Source organism: Umbelopsis ramanniana (assembly GCF_025399195.1).
Source record: "Umbelopsis ramanniana AG unplaced genomic scaffold K450scaffold_65, whole genome shotgun sequence".
NCBI classification, from domain to species: domain Eukaryota; kingdom Fungi; phylum Mucoromycota; class Umbelopsidomycetes; order Umbelopsidales; family Umbelopsidaceae; genus Umbelopsis; species Umbelopsis ramanniana.
In genome coordinates, this window is record NW_026252151.1 from 80,560 (window position 1) to 94,742 (window position 14,183).

At 43.2% G+C, this 14,183-nt stretch overlaps 6 protein-coding genes across 6 annotated transcripts; 3 read left to right on the forward strand and 3 right to left on the reverse strand.

Annotated features, from left to right (window-relative positions):
- Nucleotides 1-6: 6 nt before the first annotated feature.
- On the reverse strand, nt 7-3,955 carry K450DRAFT_257143 (uncharacterized protein). The gene is made up of 6 exons (XM_051591614.1): nt 3,333-3,955; nt 3,027-3,262; nt 2,074-2,959; nt 1,215-1,993; nt 301-1,137; nt 7-190 (listed from the first exon to the last, which is right to left on the reverse strand). Exons 1-5 carry the CDS (start codon nt 3,919-3,921, stop codon nt 316-318), a joined length of 3,312 nt encoding a protein of 1,103 aa, XP_051441412.1. The 5' UTR covers nt 3,922-3,955; the 3' UTR covers nt 7-190; nt 301-315.
- Nucleotides 3,956-4,499: 544 nt separating this feature from the next.
- On the forward strand, nt 4,500-5,537 carry K450DRAFT_257148 (uncharacterized protein). Its single transcript, XM_051591615.1, has 2 exons — nt 4,500-5,293; nt 5,359-5,537. Exons 1-2 carry the CDS (start codon nt 4,516-4,518, stop codon nt 5,430-5,432), a joined length of 852 nt encoding a protein of 283 aa, XP_051441413.1. The 5' UTR covers nt 4,500-4,515; the 3' UTR covers nt 5,433-5,537.
- Nucleotides 5,538-5,635: 98 nt separating this feature from the next.
- K450DRAFT_257152 (uncharacterized protein) lies at nt 5,636-7,208 on the forward strand. Its single transcript, XM_051591616.1, has 6 exons — nt 5,636-5,733; nt 5,802-5,921; nt 5,991-6,156; nt 6,217-6,443; nt 6,509-6,649; nt 6,735-7,208. Exons 1-6 carry the CDS (start codon nt 5,662-5,664, stop codon nt 6,828-6,830), a joined length of 822 nt encoding a protein of 273 aa, XP_051441414.1. The 5' UTR covers nt 5,636-5,661; the 3' UTR covers nt 6,831-7,208.
- K450DRAFT_283504 (uncharacterized protein) lies at nt 6,771-8,031 on the reverse strand. The gene is made up of 6 exons (XM_051593480.1): nt 7,949-8,031; nt 7,677-7,880; nt 7,557-7,604; nt 7,370-7,489; nt 7,269-7,303; nt 6,771-7,208 (listed from the first exon to the last, which is right to left on the reverse strand). The coding sequence occupies exons 1-6, from the start codon at nt 8,013-8,015 to the stop codon at nt 6,954-6,956; spliced, it is 729 nt and encodes a 242-aa protein (XP_051441415.1). The 5' UTR covers nt 8,016-8,031; the 3' UTR covers nt 6,771-6,953.
- A 1-nt stretch (nt 8,032) lies between these two features.
- Nucleotides 8,033-8,913, reverse strand: K450DRAFT_257157 (uncharacterized protein). The gene has a single exon (XM_051591617.1). It carries the CDS (start codon nt 8,886-8,888, stop codon nt 8,157-8,159), a length of 732 nt encoding a protein of 243 aa, XP_051441416.1. The 5' UTR covers nt 8,889-8,913; the 3' UTR covers nt 8,033-8,156.
- Nucleotides 8,914-9,336: 423 nt separating this feature from the next.
- Nucleotides 9,337-12,145, forward strand: K450DRAFT_257160 (uncharacterized protein). Its single transcript, XM_051591618.1, has 11 exons — nt 9,337-9,505; nt 9,585-9,801; nt 9,867-9,909; nt 9,979-10,195; nt 10,266-10,403; nt 10,471-10,959; nt 11,030-11,236; nt 11,308-11,427; nt 11,509-11,742; nt 11,805-11,915; nt 11,983-12,145. The coding sequence occupies exons 1-11, from the start codon at nt 9,482-9,484 to the stop codon at nt 12,079-12,081; spliced, it is 1,899 nt and encodes a 632-aa protein (XP_051441417.1). The 5' UTR covers nt 9,337-9,481; the 3' UTR covers nt 12,082-12,145.
- The last annotated feature ends 2,038 nt before the right edge of the window (nt 12,146-14,183 follow it).

The following is a 14,183-nucleotide window of genomic DNA, read 5'->3' on the forward strand; positions in this document are numbered from 1 at the left end:
TAGGGTGTCTATTCATGTCCGTAACGTACTCTACTAGAGATGCTATTTATTCCCATACTGCTTAGCCCGCCTAAACATGATGCACCCTCCTAAAACATTTAACTTATTGCATATCCTATCTTGTAAAGTTAGGTTATCGTGACCGTCTCTATCACATAGCATGTATTCACTTCGTATAAAAAGCTAGAAGCTTTATATGAGAAAAAAGAGAGAGAAAGAATGATATGATTTGGTTGGAAGGATGTGATAAGTATATTGGTTTGATCTCAAGACCAAAAAAAAAGGGGGACATCAATTTACATTAGAAATGTTTCCCTATCGCCTTCCAGAGATCCATCCAAAAAATCCTTTTGATTGCTGTTCTTTCTGAGGTGCATCGTTCTGCTCCTCTTTTGGAATAGCGTCGACTGCACCGCCTAAGGCTTCGAGAACTGCGTCCTTATGACCATCTTCCTTGGGTGACGGAGATGAAGACGATGTCTGCTGTGAAGATGCTTGTTGTGGGACACTGGGAGAAGGAGGTCGCCCGGTGTCTTTGGAAGATACGGTGTTGTCGATGACGCGTTCCGCATCTGAGGGTATATCCCAGATAGGCACACCAGACACCACATCCTTGGGCTCTGGCTTTGTTACTCCAAGTAAGGCCTTTGACAGGAATGAGTATTCCTCTTGCTTATGTTGCCTCTTGTTTCCGGTTGCTATTGAGGCAGATGGAGGGCGTGAGGCGTAGATGGGGAAGGTATCTTTATGATGTTGCGTCTCGGCAAGAGTTGTAATGAGGCGTGGCTGAACATATTGCCATGCACCCATATTCAACGGCTCTTCCTGGCACCACACGATTTGTGCATTAGGATATTTGTCAACATGTTCCTTGACTTGGCTCCATGGGAAAGGACTGATCTGCTCAATTCTTGATATAGCAATGTCGTTCAATTTATTCTCATCGCGAGCACGTAGTAGAGCATAGTAGACCTGGCCAGAACACAATACATGCTTCTTAATCTCTTCGGGAGCAGCAAGACTATCTGGATGAGGCTCTGGTATATAAAGCTTGAATCCATTATCGCCTGTCATATCTTCCAAAGACGATTTTGCAAGTGGATGTCGAAGGAGTGATTTGGAAAAGGGTAAAATCAACTGATATGCGATGAAACGATATATATTAACGAGGATGCTCGGCTCGGTCTCATGTTATTCAATGTCCTTTCACTTACTGGTTTACGATATTCACGATGAATTTGGCGTCGTAAAGCATGGAAGTAATTAGCTGGTGTAGTAGGATAAACGACTTGCATGTTGCAATCTTGGTGTATCCTCTGCAATTTTTCTTCCGAAGGATAAATGTAGGGATGGTCGTCACAAAGCTGGAGGAACCGTTCGATTCTTGTAGAGGAATGCTCTGGTCCTTGGCCATCATATCCATGTGGAAGAGATAAGGTAAGGCCAGTTCTTTGTAGCCATTTCTTTTCACCGGAGGCAATGAAAAGGTCAATGATGCACTGGGCTGTGTTAGCGAAATCTCCAAACTGAGCTTCCCAAATCACCAAAGAATTGGGATCCGCCAAACTGTAGCCCAATTCAAAGCCCAAAACACCATACTCTGACAAGGTAGAATTGGAGATGCTGAATTTTGCTTGATCCTCGCTAATGTGCTTCAGTGGAGTGTATTGCTCTTCCTTCTTTTGATCATGCAATATGGCATGTCGCTGGGAGAATGTGCCACGCTCAACATCCTGTCCAGAGATACGGACATGCTTGCCTTCCAAAAGAAGTGTTCCGACAGCCAAAGCCTCAGCAGTGGACCAGTCAATATCCTTACCTGCTTGGATGTTCTTTTCTCGAGTGCTCAAGATTCGTTGAACACCCCGGTGGACAGTAAAGTCTTCTGGTGTGTGGCTAATAGCACGTCCTACTTTTTCCAAAATGTCCTTAGGCACACCAGTATTTGGCTGAGGAAGAATGTTTTCAGCGACTTCCTTTGGAGATCTGAAGCCTAAGCATACAAATACAGGCGCGTTAGTCACACATGGTACAATAAGTTGAGACTATATCGATCTAGAACATCCAATTTACCTGGCCAGGAGCTGGAAAGCCATTCACGCGAAGTAGGATTGTAATCCTTGCTACGAGCATAGCTCTCTTCCAAAAGCTTTTCAATTCGATTTCTATTTTCTTCAATGTCCTTGTCTGAGAACACTCCTTCTTTCTTAAGTTGTTCGATATATTGATCCAGCACAGGCTTTTGCTTCGCGATTTTGTCATACATAGCTGGCTGTGTAAATGACGGCTGATCCGCTTCATTGTGACCGTGTCGTCGGTAGCATACCAAATCCACAACAATGTCTTTCTTGAAAGTCTTTCGCCAATCAGCGGCTAACTGCATGACAAAGGTAACGGCTTCCACATCGTCTGCATTTACATGGAGGATAGGTGCGTTGATAGACTTTGCGATATCAGTGCAATAGGGTGTTGATCGAGCATATCGAGGATCCGTAGTAAAACCAATTTGATTATTGACAACAACGTGAATGCAACCACCTGTAGCGTATTCAGGAGTGTCGTGGAAACTCATGCTTTCATACACGACTCCTTGAGCAGCAAAAGCTGCATCACCGTGTAAAATGATGGCAAGTGCACTATCATGCGCTTCATCATCATTGTAGAACTGTAAAGCTTTGGTTTTTCCAAGCACTACAGGACCAACTGCTTCCAAGTGCGCAGGATTTGCGATCAGAGAAAGATGGACTCGTTTTCCAGATGGTGTTGGCCGAACGTAGTTCATGCCGAGATGGTACTTGACATCGCCGGATCCTTCCACGGAAGACGACTGCACACCCATGAATTCGCAGAAGATGGATTCATTTGGCTTTCGAATCACATTACTCAAGATATTAAGTCTTCCTCGATGTGGCATACCTATGATAATAGATTGAACACCATGATCCACTGAGCGATCAACCTAAATAAAAGTAACATGAGCATCTCTACTGCTTATCGTGACATACACTACACACACAATTACGTACCATGGCTTTCATTCCAGCTATCAAAGATTCGGCTCCTTCAAGACCAAATCTTTTTTCTCCTGGGTATTTCTTTGCCACAAATAGCTCAAAAATACTAGACCACATCAAACGGTCCAACATCATGTACTTTTCATCACGAGAAAATTCATAAGGTTTGACCTTTTCTAGTCTTTCCCTGAGCCAATCGCATTCATCTTTGTTGGGTATATGAATGTATTCAGTGCCGATGGAACCACCTGAAAGAGTGAAGTAGAGTGAATTCAGCTGGTGGTGCCTAGCATGAATAGACAGAATGCAGATACTTACAGTATATATGTTTCAAGTGGTCAACAATTTGTTGCAGAGTTAACTTGCTTTGTCCTATACCAGGCAATGCACCAGGTCCCAGAGTAAACGTCTTTTCCAAGTCGTTGTCTTTAAATCCATAGTAGGAGAGCTTCAGTTCCTTGGGAGCTTCGGGGTCCAGGTCGGGGTCCAGAATCCCTAGCGGATCCAACTTAGCGATATGATGACCTCGCGCTTGGTACGCTCGAACAAGTAGCTGTATCTTCATGTGGTCCATTACATCTTCGCTGCTGTCAAGAGGTACCGCGTCGGGCAAACTTGGTAACCGTGCACTACCAATCGGCACCAGAACGGGCGACTCTACAGTTGAGCTAGAAGCAGCTGCACTTGAAGGAGCACCGCCACTCTCGAAATACTTCCTCCAGGATTCATGAACAGCTTGGGGATCCCGTTTCCATTCCGAATACATAGCCTGGGAATATCCGGACTCTTGCTGTGAAGTTGTTCTTGAGGTGTGTAGTTTTCGACTCGTCACATAATAGCTACTAGGCGTATGCTGGACGTACAAGAGACCTGGCAAACGGCGTTTGACAGTGATTAGCCGGTGCATGACACAATTTCACTTTATGTTTGTTGGGTAAACGTTTGAAAGTGTCCCGAATTATTTGAGCGTTGCCTCCCTTTTTACGGGGTTCACAATGACGAAACTTGTCCTAGGCTCCGATATGCGAAAATTCCAGCCACTCACCATTGGCTGTAATATCGTTATGTGGTCCATTTATGAGCTGCTTAAAGGCATTTGCTACTTCTATTGGCATTCCTTTATACCATCCTATACCTAAGCTCCAAAGGTAAGCGACCTTTGACAATGTAACCTTTGCGGCATCCGGCGAAAAGCGGGATATGCTAAGCCCTTTTGACCAAAATTACAATGTGGCGCGCCTCAAAACTGCAGCGAGCAGGCAATTGTTTGAAAATAGCCGCGATGTTTTCAGTAAAGATGACTGTAAGGCGACTGAGTGGCAGTAGGATATCTTTGTCTTAAATTGCTATCAATAGTATTAAGAAAACACAAATGAATAGCGTGGTAAATTTACATTGATATTATGAAATATGACGGGATTTGGCCAGTGTGAACACCGACCTTACCATCGACGGGATGGCAAAATTTGCCAGTAGACGGACTTCACCAGTGCAAGGCAGAATGAAACGACCGCGTGAAGGCGCAAAAGAAAATCAGAATGTCAAACGCCAAGCTACTCTTTCTTCATTCGTAATTAAACCGAAACTTCCAACATACTTCCATTTGGATCATTCATCTAAAGACAACACATTCAAAGCCACTTTCGCAGATGTCCATCAGTCCTTAAATGCAACCCAAGGATTTGAAACTAAAATATATTGGCAAGCCAACGATACCCAAATAACACTCACCACTAATATCCGGAACGGCACATTTGAGGATCAAGATACATGGCAGCAAAAGTGCGAAAGGCTGTCTTCGTCTATAGCGGCTGACGAGAAGAAACATTTTGAAAAACTGGAGACGATGTTTTTGGAGGCTGTGGATAGGAACGACTCATCTACCACCCTCAGTGCCGCAGCGGCTATGGCGTGCTTCGAAAGAGATTGGTCTGGATCACCTGTGAATGGCCTTAGGCGGCTGCTACACATCATTTCAACTTTAGACATAGACGAGGAAGATCAAACACGTTATGCGGTGCTTGTGTGGTTGCAATGCGCAGAAACCAAAGGGTTCATGACCACTAGCGATTGTATAGACTACCTACTTTTCTACGTTGAAAAAGTCTCTCATCGAAAAGCAGTAAACAATGGTGCGATCTTAATATCAGATGCAGCCCCGAAACGTCAACCAAAACCGACACTGGATAGAATACTCCTTCTTAAAGACAAGGGCATGGGTATTAGAGATTTTTTACTGGCAATGTATATAAGATCAGAATTTTTAAGTGGTCGCCAAGGTGAGTAGTTGATACAAATTTAATGCTGCTTCAAGTTTAACATTGCTGATGATTTGGTACTGCAGGAGATCGAATAGCGATGCAATCCATGGTTGCGCGTTGGTACTCTACCGTTGTTTCCATTAAATCACCAAAATAGTAGATAGTAGCATTATAGACAATTGCATTTCTCTCTTATATCATAACTTTTCAGCCATATCCATTTTTTTCAGCAGGTCTGATAGATACAAAGCAATACATGAGTTGAAAGTGTATCATTCTTGAGTGTTTAATTCGCCTGCGTGCGGGGGTGACTTGTTTTTCTAATTGGGGGGTTCGACGGAAAAAAAAATGTGCAGCACAGATCGAGCTCGTCAGTCCATTGTACAATGTCAAAACGAGCTGCAGGGTTCAAATCCGACGAAAAGAAAAAGAAGGCGAAAACCTACCACATCTCCAAGGTAAGAATTGTGACTACAACTAAGATCAGGTTCTTCTATATCTCATTTGGCCCATATGGGCGATCCAGGAGAAATCACCACGGAAGGGAGGATTCTGCATCGAAACTAATGTTGCTGGAGTGATGGTTATGTGTGCTAGAAAGAAGGAGGATCGCGCAGTGAGAGAAATTCTAGACATTTTCAACGAGGTATAGTACATTATTTCACGGCTTGAGTCTATAGGATGGCAATTTCCTTAATTATTATTTTTTTAATAGTACGCAGATAAATTATATCCAGCGGAAGCATCCAAAGAGGAGGAGGAGGAAAATGAAGAGGAAGAGGAAGATATTGAAGCTATGATTGCAAAAGAAGTGAAGGCAATGTCTAATAAGCCAAAATCCAAGAAACGATTTGTCAATCTTCAAACTGATACTGATTGTGGTAAGTTGGGCTAGAAAATTTTGATGTCTATTCCAGGGAGATACTAAATCGAATTTCAAGTACTATTCATTCGAACAAATCCTCCCGTTGACCCCGTTTCTTTTGTACACCATATTTTGACGGACATTAAGACGACACAAAAGAAGCGCACACGATTCGTGTCACGTTTGCTCCCCGTCGCGAAGACATGTAATTCAAATATACCGGAAATTGTCAGAATGGCTGAAGAATTGTTCAAGCCTTACTTTCATACTGCTGGAGAGGATGGAAAAATAGAGCCAAAGAAGGTATGCTTTGCTGATTATTCAAGCAACAATGACTGAGCACCACCGTACTGATATATTGGATGTAGTTTGCTATTGTTTGCCGAATCCGGAATTGCGAAAAGATGGATAGACAGGAGCTCACCAAAAGCTTGGCTGGTGTGGTTGGAAAAGATCATACTGTCGATCTCGTGAACCCAGACCTTGTCATTATTGTTGAAATCATCCAGGTTTGTAAACTTTTCGCATCATAGAGGTTCAGCGTTGGTTTACCCCGATTCTCAATTTCTTTTATCTCTTTTTTGCATCTCTCAGACCATTGGCATGATTTCTGTTGTCAAAGATTTCTACGATCTCAAAAAGTATAATATAGAGAGCATCTGCGGGCTCAATGAAAAGAAGGATGAATAAACGGTCAATATAGAGTGGTTCTATGTTTGTATTATTAGCGATATAATTTTTTTTTGTACAGTTATATGTTTCAAAGATAATTGGAGTCTATTTAACGATGTCGGAGCAGGAGGAGCATCAGGGCTATGTGGGTTTTACCCCAAATGCCTGCATTTTAGATATCAATACGTCGATATTGTCATCTGTATCTACACTCATTGATCGCATGCGTTCAACTATCAAGGGTACATCAAGATCGCCTTCGATGCCATTAGAGGATGGCATCGATTTAGAAAGCAAGGTATTTGACAAGCCATAATTTGGCGGTGCCGCGGCTGTTCCATTGGCAACTTGCTCGATATGCCGCTCCCGGATATGCTCCAAAAGTAATGAGGTTATCTAAAGTGTCATATTAGTAGGTTGTTGACACCGTTCGATCACAAATTCTTTATCGCTTACTCGTCGTAGATTTTTTATCGAAGGGTCTGCATCATCTGGTACGAAATAGTGTCAGCATGACTTGTGTCATGAAAGAGTAAAATATGATGTTATTCACATACTCGGGATACGAGACTCTTGGAGTGCCTGTATTGAACGCCTCCGCTCGTTTTTTTCGATCTCGGCTTTTGCCAGCAAGAGAGGAGTTAATCGAAATGGGTCGGATATCGGTATTGTGGCTCCTACACAATCCCCAGACTTTTTAGTGAACTTCAAGTGATTGAAAGAACAAGCATATGAGATACTTACCTCTCAGCAGCAACAGAATGATGCAATCAACGTTCCCTGAGAGTACGGCTGATAAAAGAAAAATATGTGGTTTAGAATATGTTCAGGAAGATAGACGGATATTAACAAAAGCGGGTTTACCATAATGGAGAGGTAGCATTCCGTCATTGTCACAAATGGCATTATTCACATCGCATCCGTGATCAATCAAGAGAGTTGCTATGGCTGTTGCATTTGCGTAGTTTTCTTTCCGTTTGCACACTATATGCAATGGTGTTTGTAGATTCTGATTGCGCATGGTGTCGATATTTATAAGGGGATTTAAACTTCGAAGTATGTTGGATACTGCATTGCGTCAATAGAATTAATTCCAATCGCTACCAGATCACGGTTGCAACGCCATGATTACCAACCTGTCTCTACACTTCCGGTAGCGCAAGCTTCGAGCAGAAGCACCGTGCCTTCGGCAGGATCGAGCATTTTGTGAAAGATCCAGTAGAAAAATTTCAGTGCAAGTTGTATACATGAACTTTATTATGGAAACTATTCAAATTTGAAATATGCAATTTGGCAAAAAGTCTACAACGAAAAGCAAACTGTTGTTCGTTATCATGCTCTCCTTCACGCTGTCTTCTTCTTCTTGATTTTCTTTGCTCCTCCCTTTTTTTGAAAATCTCTCCAGCTGTTCACCCGCGTTTCTCGATTGGCTTCCCAAGCTTGCTTTTCTTCCACTTTGCGCTTTCTTTCCTGGATTGCCTCCTCTGTCTTGCGGGCTATTTCTCCTTCCGCTTCCATTTCCTTCTTGCGCAGCCTTCGCTTACGTAGTTCCATCTCTATCAGAATTTCCTTGACCTGGTCTTTGACGCCTTGCCGTCCTTCCGCCGACGTAATGTATGGGTATTCGCTTTCGTCTATTCGTGCAGGGACCATCGTCACCACTGGTTCGGCATCTGCATTTTCGCCATCTTTGGGTACTATCGTTTCTACTTTGCTGGGTATCATTTTCACCTTGATGCCTTGTTTCCGAAGCACTTCCACTTTTGCTTCTTCGACGATACCCAGAATGAATCGAACACGAGTGTCATCACCGAGTTCGCTTTCTGCTTTTTTGAGTAAATCAAATGCGTCCTGTGCTTTAGGATGATCGACTTTGTCAGGATGAACCATGAGTGAACGTTTACGATAAGCCATTTTTAGTTCTTTTGGGTCAACTGCTTTATATGGGAGCTCCATGATGGAGAATGGATCCAATTTGAAAGTTGAGAGAATGCGATCTATTTCCATGTGCTTCTCTGATTGCGTTAGATAGCGATCGATATCGAGATCGCTATTTGGCTTGTCTGTTGCGGCCATGTTAGGAGGAAAATGTGGTTTGGGCGAGATGCAAAAAATTAGGCTATGGTGAATTTGCCATAGATTTGATCTCCACAGCGCTATTCCTTTCGCTCACGTGAACAGCAATTACAAGCGTGAACAATACGCTTCACCACTTTTGCGTCCACTATGACGTGGAACAATAAAGGAAGACATACATGACATTTCTGTAGTCAAAGGAGGTTTAGTTGGAGTCGACTTGACACGCCAATACGTCTGTATTAGGGTGTCAAGTGGAAGAGCTGTAGGGCCGCGAAAATTTAACTGAAGTATAGATGACTTGAAAGCAGTGCACTATCTGCATGGTCATGGCTAGTTTATAAATATACTGCTTTTACGATCTATCGACTTTATTATTCGAAGCGAATTCATCCATAAGCAGACACGCAAGAAGGTTTCGACATCCATCAACCCGTTTGTGACTCGTCTTTCGCCTGCGTTTTTGCGCACATAAACTCGCCCGCCGTCAACCTGCTCAATCTTCGATTCAGGAACAACAGACCAGAGGGGCTTGATTCTGTTATCTAAACACAGATCCAATAATATCAAGTGCTTGACTTCCATTGATTAGAATGAATGTCCCACCACCACGACCGGTAGTTTTCATTTCCCTTAGATCTTGTTTAGAGTGTGACTCCCAGTCTTCTAATCTCGAAGTGATCTATCATAATCTAGACATGGACTGAACATACGACGGCTGAAGGCCGCAAATATTGGTACAACAATTTTTCAAAGACAAGTACTTGGGAAAAACCAGAAGAGCTGTTGACAGAAGTAGAAAAAGCGTTGAAAGAGTGTGAATGGCAAGAATTCACCTCACCAGAAGGCAAAAAATATTACAGCCATAAATCAACCAAGGAGTCCAAATGGGAGATGCCAGAGGAATATAAAGGTAACAGTTCATAGCCATCGTATCCCTTGCCAATAATTGTCAATGTTAACTCAATATGCTTCTAGAATCTCTTCAAAAGGGTCAACAAGCTGAAGCGGCAAAGCAACAGTAAGTTTCCGAACATGATTGTCACATTCACGCTCGTTATTTTCGCTAACGTAGTTTACATTTGGATAGAGCCGCAGCTGAAGCAAGGATCGAGCAAATAGAACAAAATAATATGCCTCCCAACCTGCACGAACGCCAAGAGTCACCACCCAATGTTGCGCCGGTTGCTATCGCACCACCGGTTAACATCCCACATCCAAAACCGCAAATGACTCAACCTACCGTTTTGGAGTTTGCAACAAAAGAGCAAGCAGAAGCAGCCTTTATTGACTTACTACGCAAAACTGTAAGCCCTCGCCATCCAGAGCTTTTCGGTCCCATCGCGAGCATTATGATTAACGTGTCTATTATTTTAGGGTGTCAAATCAAGTTGGACTTGGGAACAAACTATGCGATCCATTATCACACAACCCGTTTATCGCGCGTTGAAGACTTTGGCTGAAAGAAAGAGTGCTTTCAATACCTATATTGAACAAGAGACAAGAAGAGAAAAGGTAAATAACATACTGACCGTATATCATTACAAGCCCTCTAACATCATGATTGCGTTGTTGACTTCAGGAAGAACAAATAGAAACTGAAAAGAAAGTACGCGAGGACTTTATAAGCTTACTTTCCAGCACAAATGCGATCCGTATTACAACACGGTATCGCAAAGCAGCAGCTTTACTAGAAAAGGAGCCGGCATGGGGTGCAATCACATCCGAACGATATAGACAGGCATTATACGACGATTACATACACGAGCTCAGCAGGAAAGAAAAGGATGAATTGCGAGAGCTTCGAAAGCAAAGCATGGATCGATTTGCTGAATTGCTGCGATCTATTCCTGAAATCACGCACAGGACAACCTGGAAAGCGGCGCAAGAACTTTACTCTGCGCGCCCAGAGTATGCTGATAAAGGGAGATTCAAAGGCATGGATAAACTTGATTTTTTGGTTGTATTTGAGGATCATGTCAAACATTTGGAACAAGTTGAATCGGATCAGAAAGCTAGAGTTGCCGATGCTAGAAAACGTACATATCGTAAGCATAGAGATGCATTCAAAGTAGGTTATTTGCTTGCTCCCGTGTATTGGTTCAAATGTAACCACGACGCTAACAAACATGATTTGATAGGAACTTTTGGCTGAATTGCGAGCAGGCAAACTCATCAATGCGAAGACGGATTGGATGGAGATTTACCCCCATTTGAAGGACGATTTGAGATACCAAAACATGTTGGGTCAACCAGGATCTACGCCTCTCGACTTGTTCTGGGATATGGTCGATGACCTGGGAGAGCGATTCTACAAACAGAAGCGCATTATTTACGATATCCTCAAGGTATGTATGAAATAGCGACTGTCCAATTGATAATGCGGCGTGCTGATAAATTCATTGCTTTCCTGTACCAGAGCATACGGTATGAAATCACGGCAGACACCGAATTCGCTCAGTTCCAGGAGGTTCTCAAGCCATACCCGGAGGTTGCTGAACGCGTTGATGATGAGAATTTGAAGTTGACCTTTGAGCATGTAAGTCTACTGCTACGCTTGAAAAAAAAAAAAAAAGTTGATTGCGTTGGATGATTGCTAATACATCTGCCCCGCCCCCAGTTGCAAGAGAAAGAGGTTCGCCGAGCAAAAGAGGAGAAGCGTAGACGGGAAAAGAAAATGCGAAGAAAGCAGGATGCGCTAAAATCTGCACTCAAGCGACTCAAGCCAAGCATTGAAACTACCAGCAAGTGGGAGGATTTTGAATCCATCATCACACAATTGCCAGAATACCATGATCTCAAAGACGAGACGCTTGCCAAGGAAGTGTTTGACAAGCTTATTGTCAGGCTAAACGTATGTGTTTCTGTAGACTGATTGGTAACTCGTTGCCTATCCTCTAACTGTATCCTATATAGGAAAAGGCTGAAAAGAAACGAACAAGCGATGACGACGAGGAGGAGGGCATGATACGTGACGATGACGCTGAGGCAGCACACCATGGCAGGAGGCACCACAGTAGCCAACAGGCAAGTGTTTATAATGCGCATGCACTGGAGTAACCTTTTGATTCTAACATTGCTACATTTGCGACAGGGACCTGAACCTATGAATGTTGACTCTCATGATGGACAGCGAGCCAGCGAAGAGGAAGGCAATGCACTAGACGAATATGTTAAAAGAACTAGGCACTAAAATATCACATGGAAATAAAAGATGATGAAACACCAAAATCCAGGCAAACTATGATTTTTTAGGAGTGAACAAACGTGGTAAATCTTTCGTTTTCTTTTACAACCATGGTTGATACAATAAATTGACATGTTAAGTAAGTTTTCTTTTTTAAACAAAGGAGAGGAAGGAGGAATCGCCAAAATAACATTCTAACAGCTACAACCGAATTTACCCATGTAGTAGCAAACAACCATAGCAATGAAGAGTACGGAGAGTTGCTGGCTGTTGAATGTCAGATCCTCGTTAATAAAAATTATGATATTATTTGGGTTACTGGCACGCTGTAAGAGGCATAGAGAAATGTGAGTGAGAGGATAAGATAAGTGGGAATGGTTAGGCGAGTTACTGACCTGAGGTGACTGTGGTACTATAGCGTAGCCACTAGGAACAAGAGCATGTCTATGCGTTGAAGATGCAACTGAAAAATTGTCGTGGGATAGATCAGAGCCACGGCGGATGTGTGACTTGTCAGAACCATGCTGAGTTGCTTGTGAAGTTTCGAACAAAGATTTTGGCTCGGCCGCGTCGGATTGAGATGGTGCAGCTAAAATAAATCAGGTTAAAACTGTGGTTACAAGATAAGTTGACGAGTACAACCATCGTCTTACCTGAGGAGTGAGTGGAATCTGCTGAATTCTTGCGATTTCGAAGACCACTGAAGTCGTCTTGAACATTCAATATTTCCGTTTTGGTGCCAGGTGATTCTGGTACAGGTATTTTGTCGACTTCCCGACTTGAGGGAACAGGATCAACTGGAGGTTGGGGTTTCAATATATCTGGAGTGGATGAGGTATCTTTGGTTTGTTGCGAAACAACCATGAGGCGGGGTACAAGTGCTTCACCATTCAGTGTGAATTTAGCACTGGTATTGGCTGCACCACTAACATGATCCTCCATAGTCAGGATCACAACTTTGCCGTCCATGTAGGGTTCGACAGAATAGATTCGTAAACTAGCATGATCGGTGGTCATTTCCACTCTAATGCCTTCACTAGGTGAAACTTGTACTTGAAGACCTGTTTTGCGACTAGCAGGAGGAATGCGGATATCTGTGCACCAAGATGATATGGCGCCAGGCTGCTGTTTCCGACGAGACCCTGAAGCATCATGCTTGACAATGTAGGTGATTTCATAAGACTTTGCTGTGCAATTGAAGTCTTCCTTGATAATTTTGCCAGCAACACGGCGAACGTAAGGCGGACAGCCGTGTTGTACCAAATAATCTTGCACTTGAGCCACATAGAGGGATGACTCGCTCTTTAGACTACGGATGGCGGCAGATGGAAGACTAAAACCGTAATCGACATAGGATATGAAGGAAGCGTTGACAGACATGGTGATCCCATTTTCATCAAACTGGGGTACAAACACCCATCCTTGTAGATCTAAATTGCAGCGGCTGTATTTTCCAGTCGTGTCTTCAGGCAATAGAGGATCTGCTACACTGGTGATCAAGGTGTGAATCGCACCAGATGCAGGATCAGTCTCAATGGTGCTTATAGCAGACAGGTCGATAGGGGTTGCAAACTGAGGGAATCGAAGCTGAAGATAGATCAGGTAATCTTTTTGACTAAAGCGTTCAACGATCCTTCCGTCAATGACGTGTAAATCCCCTGTAACGTAAAGAAAAAGGGTGGCTATTTAGTATGGATGGCTAAAATAAAAACTCACAGCGTGTTCACTGCTATCCCACTTACACATTTTGCGAGCTCCAAAATTCTGTACCACTGAGCACACTTGTTCCGCGGTCCAGCCGTCGAGAATAATGCTATCGGCTCGGAGGACAAGTTTGTTGTCTTCCAGGGTACGAGAATATACTTTGGTGCCTTTGAGATCACCCTCGAAACTCCAGTTATCCAAACTAGCCGATAAATGCTTGAGTTTCGACATTTTTTCCATCTTGACATTGGGGTGACGGTGGTGAGGATAAAGCATGCGAGTAGGTACAGAAGAGGATTGAGTGGACATAGAATCACGTTGAACGCTAGAATTATCATCGCCGCCCGATGTGGAATCAGCTGAGTATGTAGTATCATGTTCGGCAAAGGTAATTCGCTTTTTCG